This window comes from Salvelinus sp. IW2-2015, linkage group LG4q.2 (assembly GCF_002910315.2).
Source record: "Salvelinus sp. IW2-2015 linkage group LG4q.2, ASM291031v2, whole genome shotgun sequence".
NCBI classification, from domain to species: Eukaryota; Metazoa; Chordata; class Actinopteri; order Salmoniformes; family Salmonidae; genus Salvelinus; species Salvelinus sp. IW2-2015.
The window spans coordinates 6872848-6884006 of record NC_036843.1 but is presented as its reverse complement, the minus strand read 5'-3'; the positions used below and the strand labels follow the sequence as shown (position 1 = coordinate 6884006).

Here is an 11159-nt window from a genome sequence, read left to right as displayed (position 1 = left end):
ACAAAAGAATACAGGAAAATCCCAACTAACCCCCGTGTGTAAACTGCGTTTGAGTGCTAGTCGGAACTACAGTACTCAGAATTGTCCGACTTGTTAACTGGTTTAACGCGGCACGTGTATAACWWCAACCGGTTAGCAAGTCTGACATTTCCGAATGWCCCAGTTCCGACTAGTACGTGAACGCATTTTTCTTTTATTTAACTAGGCAAGTCAGTTAAGAACAAATTCTTATTTACAAAGACAGCCTAGGAACAGTGGGTTAACTTCCTTGTTCAGGGGCAGAACAGATTTTTAACTTGTCATCTCGGGGATTTGATCTGGCAACCTTTCGGTTACTGGCCCAAAGCCTCTAGTCTACCRGCCGCCCTGCTTATGCTGAGGCAAAATAAAGGTTGAATAAAAATAAATACATCAAAATGGTACATAGTATGCTGTTTTCTCGCGATACATTATTTTCTCCTGTTTAGTACGTTCCATATGTTTTATACAGTCTACTGATCTATACTGCTATATGGTTTGCTTGCCAGTAAACACAGCCAAAATAATGTTTTACATTTAACATTTACATTTAAGTCATTTAGCAGACGCTCTTAACGAGAGCGACTTACAAATTGGTGCATTCACCTTATGATATCCAGTGGAACAACCACTTTACAATAGTGCGTCTAACTCTTTTAAGGGGGGGAGGGTTAGAAGGATTACTTTATCCTATCCTAGGTATTCCTTAAAGAGGTGGGGTTTCAGGTGTCTCCGGAAGGTGGTGATTGACTCCGCTGACCTGGCGTCGTGAGGGACGACCTCTAGTTTTACTGCAACTCCAGTGTATTGAAGGTTTACAAAATCACCTGCCGTCCTGTGGAAAGAGCGTAGAATATGCGCAGTGTCTGTAGCAAACTGACCCTCGTGAACAAGCGGAACTTTTTTAACTGGGAGGGGGAAGATGAGGGGGAGGGTGGAATTTTCCACAGCGACACTCGATGACGTAGGCATTTTGTGTGGCTAGTTGTTTGGTTAGGCAACAGACCGATTTATTTCAGCCGTTGATACTTAACTAGCTAGTTTAAAACTCGACGTTTTCATCTYAATTTAATCATTTGCTAGGTTTCTCTACGAATATTACATTGAAACATTAAAATTGTATCGCGTAATTGATTGAATTTCATTACATTATCTAGTTTACTAGCAGAATCGGATTCCTAGTGCCGCGGCCGAGTCGACTGAATTCAACGTAAATTCGCATTACGGTAAGTCGCATGCGAGTAAGCTACGATTAGACTATGAAATACTGTAAAGACCATACAGGTAATTATTTGATAAAACGTTATATCCTGCCCAACCACATTCAGAAATGGACATAATAMGAAGTTTACAACAACGTCTAGCAAACTACTAGCAAGACAACAGCTACAGTTGTAKGTTAGCTAGGTAAGTTACAGTAGCTATAGCTAACGTTAGTTCTTCCTACATGGAATTTTCCACAGTTGTACTAGCTAACGTTATTCCTACTCCCAACAGTTGTCAGTATAGTTACGCAATTTTGTCAGAGGTGTCAAATCATTGTTATGCAATTTCAGGCAGACCCTATTTAAAAACATTGATGAGAAGTTACACAAGACGCATGTTTATGGTAATTATCGTTAGATATCTAACAATTGTACACAATTTTGTTTAATAGGCTAACTCCTTCCCATAACATACATTGGATAGTCATTTACTTTTATTTTATGTTTTTATTATAGATGAAGACCGACGGGAAGGATTCACATGTTCAAATGACACAGGCCCCTCAGAGTGAACGGATAAGTTTGATCTTTGATCAGGATGCCCAATCCAGCTCTTCCTGTTCTCGTTACCCATCTAGAAGTAGTCATACCAGTAGCCAGTCCTCTGGCTCTAGACGACAAGTTAAGCGAAATAATGCTCGTAGGGTACGTCACAGGTCCTCCACCAGTTCTTCGTCCTCCAGATCATCCCACTCATCCAACAGCAGCCCTCGAACCCGTCCCAGGTCCCGATCACACCCGCGCTGCCACAGAGCCTCCTCCAGCTCACGCTGCTGCCGTCAACATCGACAGGCCAATGGACATAGGCGCCACCGCTCACCATCACGCTGTTACAGGGCCCACTCACGCTCCTACAGCCCTTCTTCTTCCCCAGACAGGCCACACCGCCACAGTTCCCGCTCCAGGTCAGCCAGCTGGAGCAGGGTTCATAGGGGGTTTGTGGGCAGGTACAAGTGCAGGTTTTCTGGATCACCCAACAGAAGCCACAAGACCTACACGAGCCGCCCCACATCTTCAGGACGCTCAGTCGTCAGCCTCAGTATAGAGGGTAAGGCTTATGTTTATATATATATATATATATATATATATATATATACTTTTCATTTTTGCTAGAAGTTAATAGACTTATAATCAGCATTAGACCTCTTTGTGTTGATGTAAATATGTCCTGTTTTCTTTCCTCAGAAAAGGGGGAACTCAGGACTACGAAAGCCAATACCACCCAGGTACTGGGGATGGAGCAACTGGACGTTCCTGAGAGTGTGAAGCCCATCCTGGAGGAGCAGCAACTGAAAACCAGACTAGCCACACCAGAACCAGAGGAATGGGTGAGACCAGAGCCACTCCCTCAAAAGAGTCTATCACAGGTGGGTGTTCAGGGAGATTTGATCATTTTGAACATACCGTCTATGAACATGACACACAGAGAAGAAGCCTAGCAATTGAAATTGCTCAAAGTTCAGCTGTTGACGTCATAACCGCACTACCTAGGCCATTTTAAAACACAGTCTGGAGATCTTTCCCTACCATGTAGTCTGAACTTCAGGACTTCTGATTCTGTCTTCTGTGAAACTGCTTGTCTGTTAACCTTGCACCTGTCAGAGAACACACTTGCTCTGTTTGTATTTATTCCTGTTTTTGTAGATCACATGACAGTGGTCTACTCTCCACGACCCCTCGGATTAGGAGAATAAGAGGGCAGTCATGTGACTTGGGTGATGTCATTGCATTTGCGTGAAAAGGTTATCTGATTAATCTTGTCATGCTCACAATGCCAATGCAAGTCCAGTAGCAGGAATGGATTGTTTTGTCCAGCAATGGTACACTTAAATTATCTCACTGACTTCATGGCTTACCAATTCAGTTTGTAATGTCCCAGTTCATCACCTATGCTACTTTCTCACACAGATGGATAGATACAATTAAAACATACTGACAATACTCCACATTGATAGAAATACATTTTTAGAACTCTGAATATGTGTGTTTACTTACAGTTGAAATGGGAACATTGTTATTTAGCAGAGTCTCCCTCCCACTCTGAAGAAGCGCAGGCGTTTGGACTGCGTTATTGTGACTATTCCTGACGAGAACTTTAAACAGATGGCCAACTCCCTCGTCCGTATGCCAAAGATAAGTTGGTAATACACAAGTGGTGTTCTGGATGGGGTTTGGAAAACTGCACCATCATGCCACTCAAAGGATTTTTCTTTCTATAGTGTTTGTTCTTAAAACTACCCTTGTAAAAATCACATAATGAACAGATGCCTAGCTTTGACATCAATGAAGCAAGGGTGCATGGGAACTGCAGTTTGTTGAAACTATAGACAAGTGAGCTATTGCTCATCTAGGAGAACGTATTTGTGTTGATGGGGAGACCTGAAAACAGCTGATCTGATTTTTTACTCAACTGTTTTCTCTTTGCAGCAGAACAGTGACATAGAGCCTGAGGATGCACCAAGCCCTAATATGTCTCCCAAGAAAAAGATGATCTCATTCAGTATTCATGTAAGTGATGCAAGTATTTATTAGAGGTCGACCGATTATGAATTTTCAACGCAGATACAGATTCTTGGAGGACCAAAATAAGCGGATGCCGATTTATAAAAAATAAAAATAATTTTTTTTTAAAAACTTGTAATAATGACAATTACAACTACTGAATGAACACTTATTTTAACTTAATATAATATATCAATAAAATCAATTTAGCCTCAAATAAATAATGAAACATGTTTTAAATAATGCAAAAACAAAGTGTTGGAGAAGAAAGTAAAAGTGCAGTATGTGCCATGTAAAAAAAGCTAACTTTTAAGTTCCTTGCTCAGAACATGACAACATATGAAAGCTTGTGGTTCCTTTTAACATCAGTCATCAATATTCCCAGGTAAGAAGTTTTAGGTTGTAGTTATTGGACTATTTCTCTCTAAGATTTGCATTTCATATTCCTTTGACTATTGGATGTTCTTATAGGCACTTTAGTATTGCCAGTGTAACAGTATAGCTTCCGTCCCTCTCCTCSATCCTACCTGGGCTCGAACCAGGAACACATCGACAACAGCCACCCTCGAAGCAGCGTTACCCATGCAGAGCAAGGGGAACAACTACTCCAAGTCTCAGAGCGAGTGACGTTTGAAACGCTATTAGCGCGCACCCCGCTAACTCGCTAGCCATTTGACATCGGTTACACCAGCCTAATCTCGGGAGTTGATAGGCTTGAAGTCATAAACAGCGCAATAGCTGCTGGCAAACGCACGAAAGTGCTGTTTGAATGAATGCTTACGAGCCTGCTGCTGCCTACCATCGCCCAGTCAGACTGCTCTATCAAATCATAGACTTAATTATAACATAGTAACACACAGAAATACGAGCCTTTGGTCATTAAAATGGTCGAATCCGTAAACTATCATTTCGAAAACAAAACGTTTATTCTTTCAGTGAAATACGGGACCGTTCTGTATTTTATCTAACGGGTGGCATCCCTAAGTCTAAATATTGCTGTTACATTGTACAACCTTCAATGTTATGTCATAATGTACAATTCTGGCAAATTAATTACGGCCTTTGTTAGGAATAAATCGATTATATGCAATGACTTCACACAGTTCGCAATGAGCCAGGCGGCCCAAACTGCTGCATATACCCTGACTGCTTGCACGGAATGCAAGAGAAGTGACACAATTTCCCTAATTATAAGAAATTCATGTTAGCAGGCACTATTAACTGAATATGCCGGTTTAAAAAATATATACTTGTGTATTGATTTTTAAAGGAAGGCATTGATGTTTATGGTTAGGTACATTGGTGCAACGACAGTGCTTTTTTCGCAAATGCGCTTGTTAAATCATCACTGTTTGTCGAAGTAGGCGCATCGATTATATGCAARGCAGGACTCGCTAGATAAACTAGTAATATCATCAACCATGTGTAGTTAACTAGTGATTATGTTAAGATTGATTGTTTTTTATAWGATAAGTTTAATGCTAGCTAGCAACTTACCTTGGCTTCTTGCTGCCCTCGCGTAACAGGTAGTCAGCCTGCCACGCAGGCTCCTCGTGGAGTGCAATGTAAGGCAGGTGGTTAGAGCGTTGGACTAGTAACCGGAAGATTGCAGAAACGAATCCCCGAGCTGACGAGGTAAAAATCTGTCGTTCTGCCCCTGAACAAGGCAGTTAACCCACTGTTCCTAGGCTGTCATTGAAAATAAGAATGTGTTCTTAACTGATTTGCCTAGTTAAATAAAGGTGTGTATAAAAAWTWWAAAAGGGCAAATKGATGTCCAAAAATACCCATTGTTATGAAATCGGCCATTGAGATTAATCGGTCGACCTCTAGTATTTAGTTTAGCAGAAGACCTGTATTTGACAATGCCTAGAATTTTCATTGAAGTATTTGGGCGGCACACTTAAATTCTTTTGGATTCTGTGTTTCTCCTTCATTTGTTCACACAGAATTCAGTGGCCAAGCCCACAGCCATTGTTGCTTCCACCACATCAAAGGTAGCACACAGAGTGGAGAACTACACAGCGAGCAGGAACCCCTTTGGTCACTGGGTCCCAGTCAGAAAAACGGTCCAYTCCTCCTTTTGTCGCACTTTGCGCAAACACTAACTTGCCACATCATGCTAATGTTTTAAGAGTACATGGACAATGTAAATACTGTATATCATTTTTACAGGGGAGGTTTCGGCGATCTGATCTTATGGTAGATTTKTTTCAGATTTGAGTTAAATGGGAAGAACAGAATATTTCAGATGGTGTTACTTTTTTGGTGTCTAATGCTGGTTAGTGATTCAATAAAGACACTTGAAATTAAATTCCTTGTTCATTGACTTTACTGTGTCCTCTCAGTCATTACCAATACGGGAATTACTTAATGTTTGACWTTGGTCCCACAGGCAAAACATTGTAGTGGTCCCCTTCTTGGCGGTGGAGAGATATTTGCAGCTTTGAAGCACATTTTCTGCAATTCTACACATTMTCCCATGGMGTAGAGAGCATTTTGCAGTTTTTAAATGCATTTCATGCGATTCAACCAATTTTGCTCTGGGGTGGAGAACTTGGCACTCTTAAAGATATTTCCCTGCAGTTCTACAGTCGTGGCCAAAAGTTTTGAATGACACAAATATACATTTTCACAATCTGCCTCAGTTTGTATGATGGCAATTTGCATATATTCCAGAATGTTATGAAGAGTGATCAGATGAATTGCAATTAATTGTAAAGTCCCTCTTTGCCATGCAAATGAACTGAATCCCCCAAAAACATTTCCACTGCATTTCAGCCCTGCTACAGAAGGACCAGCTGACATCATGTCAGTGATTCTCGTTAACACATGTGTGAGTGTTGACGAGGACAAGGCTGGAGATCACTCTGTCATGCTGATTGAGTTTGAATAACAGACTGGAACCTTCAAAAGGAGGGTGGTGCTTGGATTCATTGTTCTTCCTCTGTCAACCATGGTTACCTGCAAGGAAACATGTGTCGTCATCTTTGCTTTGCACAAAAAGGGCATCACAGGCAAGGATATTGCAGCCATTAAGATTGCACCTAAATCAACCATTTATCGGATCATCAAGAAATTCAAGGAGAGCGGTTCAATTGTTGTGAAGAAGACTTCAGGGCGCCCAAAGTCCAGCAAGCGCCAGAACCGTCTCCTAAAGTTGATTCAGCTGCGGGATCGGGGCACCACCAGTACAGAGCTTGCTCAGGAATGGCAGCAGGCAGGTGTGAGTGCATCTGCACGCACAGTGAGGTGAAGACTTGGAGGATGGCCTGCTGTCAGAAGGGCAGCAAAGAAGCCACTTCTCTCCAGGAAAAACACCAGGGACAGACTGATGTTCTGCCAAAGGTACAGGGATTGGACTGCTGAGGCCTGGGGTAAAGTCATTTTCTCTGATGAATCCCCTTTCCGATTGTTTGGGGCATCCGGAAAAAAGCTTGTCCGGAGAAGACAAGGTGAGCACTACRATCAGTCCTGTGTCATGCCAACAGTAAAGCAGCCTGAGACCGTTCATGTGTGGGGTTGCTTCTTGGACAAGGGAGTGGGCTCACTCACAATTTTTCCTAACACAGCCATGAGTAAAGAATGGTACCAACACATCCTCCGAGAGCAACTTCTCCCAACCATCCAGGAACAGTTTGGTGACGAACAATACATTTTCCAGCATGATGGAGCACCTTGCCATAAGGCAAAAGTGATAACTAAGTGGCTCGGGGAACAAAACATAAATATTTTGGGTCCATGGCCAGGAAACTCACCAGACTTTAATCCCATTTAGTACTTGTGGTCAATCCTCAAGAGGCGGGTGGACAAAAAATTATAATTCTGACAAACTCCAAGCATTGATTATGCAAGAATGGGCTGCCATCAGTCAGGATGTGGCCCAGAAGTTAATTGACAGCATGCCAGGGRGGATTGCAGAGGTCTTGAAAAAGAAGGGTCAACACTGCAAATATTGACTCTTTGCATCAACTACATGTAATTGTCAAAAGCCTTTGACACTTATGAAATGCTTGTAATTATACTTCAGTATTCCATAGTAACATCTGACAAAAATATCTAAAGACACTGAAGCAGCAAACTTTGTGGAAATTAATATTTGTCATTCTCAACTTTTGGCCTTGACTGTACACATTTTGCAATGGTAATGGCGAACAGTTTCCAGTAAAATTGCATGACTAAAACCTCAGCAAAATGTCAACTAATTACAGATTTTGAGTTCTTAGATTCATTCTGACTTTTTAAGGAAGCGATACTGGCTTTGTTCCTATGGTGTATCATGGGGGACAAACATCTGTAACTGCCACCGAACCACACCCTCAAGACTGAAATCTTGTTTTTCATAACAAGTAACATGGAAATAGATTTGGTSTGTTCAGTTGCTCTTTAAAATGAATTTCCTGCAATTCTACACATGCTATGTTCATATATTGAGTGAATAACAAAAACAATGGGGGGTACCCTGGATATCAGGGCCCCTGGGCACGTGCCCAGTCTGTAATTCGGCCATGATTACCGCAGGGTTAAGATTGCTGGCTTGACTAACCTAGCAGTCAATAGAATGGGGTAATTGAGTGTCAGTGACTGAAATAGCGAGGACACTGCTGATGCACTACCAAATTTTTTGACATTGCACGTTGTGTATTCTACTGTCCTAACTATAACCGTAAGGTGAGACCAATGATGTAMATAAACCATGGATTGCTGATGCTATGTATTGGCCAATGAGAGGCTTTGAAGCCACCGGTGTGCCATACTGGCACTCAGAAAAGCAGTCCTCCACACAGGAATGAATGGAATTCTACAGTATTTAATTTAATTGTTTCATGTAATTACTGTACATGTATTTTTGTTGTAGTAGAGATGGTAATATTAGTAAATTAAATCAATTCTACTTGTATAGATTTTTATATCTTTTCATTTGTAAGTTTAGGTAACATAATATAATTTAAAAGTATGCATTAAGGCAGGGTGGTCAAAGTCATTCCATGGACTGCCTGGTTTTTGTTTTTTTTCCTTTCAATTAAGAACCAGGTGAGGAGTTTTACTAATTAGTGCCCTTAATTAATCAAGTACAAGGGAGGAGCGAAAACCTGCAGACACTCMGCCCTCCGTGGAATGAGTTTGACACGTGCATTAAGGTGTCTAATAGAATAAACGTGGCAAAAAGAAATGTAGGCCTTAATAAATGCTTTTCTATAGCTTCCTAAATWGTTTTTACAATGGTGGGGCAGTGCCAAGGAGGTGCTGTGGCTTCAAAACAGTGCCCCCTGTCAGTCATTTGGTGTTTATATAAATCATTGGTTGAGACCCTGTCTGACTTCCTTATGCCTAGAAACGGCACTGGCTGTGTCCATACTGCAAATGACATTTTAAAGTATAGCAGAATCGAATCAAGCTCTCCTCCAGTATGAATAGTGTCTTGATGTGCTCCTGCTGTTATATTAGTCAGCTGTACTGCAAACGTTGACCACATAGTGTCATAGTTTCACCACTGAAGAGTGCTGCAGAACTTGTTGTGAATCCTTAACACTAAGAAATGAGTGACACTGACAAAGCTAGTTTAGTGATGGAATGGTTTTTCTAAAGATGAGTGACACTGACAACTAGTTTAGRGATGGAATGGTTTTTCTAAAGATGAGTGACACTGACAACTAGTTTAGCGATGGAATGGTTTTTCTAAAGATGAGTGACACTGACAACTAGTTTAGCGATGGAATGMTTTTTCTAAAGATGAGTGACACTGACAACTAGTTTAGCGATGGAATGGTTTTTCTAAAGATGAGTGACACTGACAACTAGTTTAGCGATGGAATGGTTTTTGGTGGTTAAAGCTGCAATCAGCAGTAGAAACAATAACGAAGTGTTTTCCCTGCCATCGTTTAGGTAAAAAACCGAGGGATGGGGCTGGAGAAATGTACCCCTCTCAAATTAATAGACAGCTGTGGCTGTAAGAACTTGACCATCCATGACATCAAAATCATAGTTTTAACCATATTTTTAGGCTGTACAGTAATTGTTTACATTTACTTTGTTTACAAACATTGGAGTAAAACAAGCTTATATTTTGGGTTCTGATGGAGCATGACAGTTGAACTAAGCTCATGAGGCATTTATAAGTTATGTTTGTCAATAATCAATTGGTACATATTATTAATTTATAAGTAAAAAAAAAAAAAAATGTAGCAACTGCTGATTGCCCCTTTAAAGCCAAGCTAGTTTAAGTAAGTTATTGGGGGACAATTGCTATGTTAGTGATTTGAGGTCTGAATTAGACCCCCTGTACAAAAACAACTGCATAGCTTGGCTTGGCTTGTCATATCACCTACCTGCATCCCCTCAGAAGTTGAGCAACATGGCCACTTCGTGTTCAGTGGTTTTAATGAATGATTTACTCAGGCTCAGATTTCATAGTGTAAAAAACTTACATCATCCAGAAGTCACAGCCACACTCATAGAGCAGTGTTTGTGAAGGTGGTTTTGGCAAGTGGCAAGTGAGCTGAAAACTCTTTGTTCAAGTAGAGAACTTACCTGAGCTAACCCAAAGTGTCATTATGGCTTGTGAAACTGGCTCGTAGTCAGATACTTTCCTTCAGATGCATCTTACCTGAGACTCAGTAAGCCTATTATTATGACAAGATCTTGGTGTATGTGTAAAATTAACATTAATTTACCATCAACTGTGATTTTCAATGTTTATCAATCAATGGGGGAGTAATACATGGCTTGAGGTTTAAATCTGATATTCCCATGTCATGCCACACAATCAAAGATCCCACACTTGAATAGAGTACATCCTTAGCAACAGTCTTCCTGTCTCTATGAAATGCAAGCATGATCACATTCACCACACCTTTGATGTCAATATCAATGGCATTGAGAATTGTCGCAAACAGATGGGGAGGAGGAAAGGCAGGTCTGCTTTGTCATCCTTGTGTGTCTAGAAGTTTCATCACACACAATGATTTTCTTATATCATTACTTTTATGAGCATTCATTTCTGRATCACTAGCAAGTGCTCAGACAGGAGTAATGTAATCAGTCACACCTCAGGACAGATTTTTTCCCTCCTGTCTTCTTACATGACATGAGAGTATTTTCCTCTCTCCTCTGCTTGTATGATCTGGCCACAAGGGAGCTGCAGTCTCTAAATCAGGAACATTCTGGCAATAACACAAAAGAGTCTTGACACATCTTTAGGAGAGAAAAAACCTAGTGTTTACAGAGGGCATAAAGGATTCCATTGTGTGTGGAACACAGAATGCCTTTTCAGTTTGGCCTGAGAAAAATGCTACAAGTCGTCCCTCGCAGGCAAACTTTATTTGATGTTTAATTTATCCTAATACCAGGGATACCAAGCATCTATTTGGGTGA

The 11159-nt window shown here is 40.9% G+C and overlaps 1 protein-coding gene across 5 annotated transcripts; it reads left to right on the top strand.

The window, feature by feature from the left end:
• Positions 1 to 969: 969 nt before the first annotated feature.
• On the top strand, positions 970 to 6099 carry rsrp1 (arginine/serine-rich protein 1). Of its 5 annotated transcripts, XM_070443343.1 has the most exons (7): positions 1352 to 1425; positions 1575 to 1627; positions 1740 to 2331; positions 2469 to 2650; positions 3711 to 3791; positions 5312 to 5420; positions 5735 to 5824. In XM_070443343.1, exons 2-6 carry the CDS (start codon positions 1598 to 1600, stop codon positions 5378 to 5380), a joined length of 954 nt encoding a protein of 317 aa, XP_070299444.1. In that variant the 5' UTR covers positions 1352 to 1425; positions 1575 to 1597; the 3' UTR covers positions 5381 to 5420; positions 5735 to 5824. The 5 variants fall into 5 exon arrangements, with proteins under 5 accessions (XP_023842238.1, XP_023842239.1, XP_023842240.1 ...); XM_023986471.2 differs by lacking the exons at positions 1575 to 1627; positions 5312 to 5420 and adding an exon at positions 990 to 1244 and having other exon boundaries at positions 1347 to 1425; positions 5735 to 6099; XM_070443342.1 differs by lacking the exon at positions 5312 to 5420 and having other exon boundaries at positions 5735 to 6099.
• Positions 6100 to 11159: the final 5060 nt, after the last annotated feature.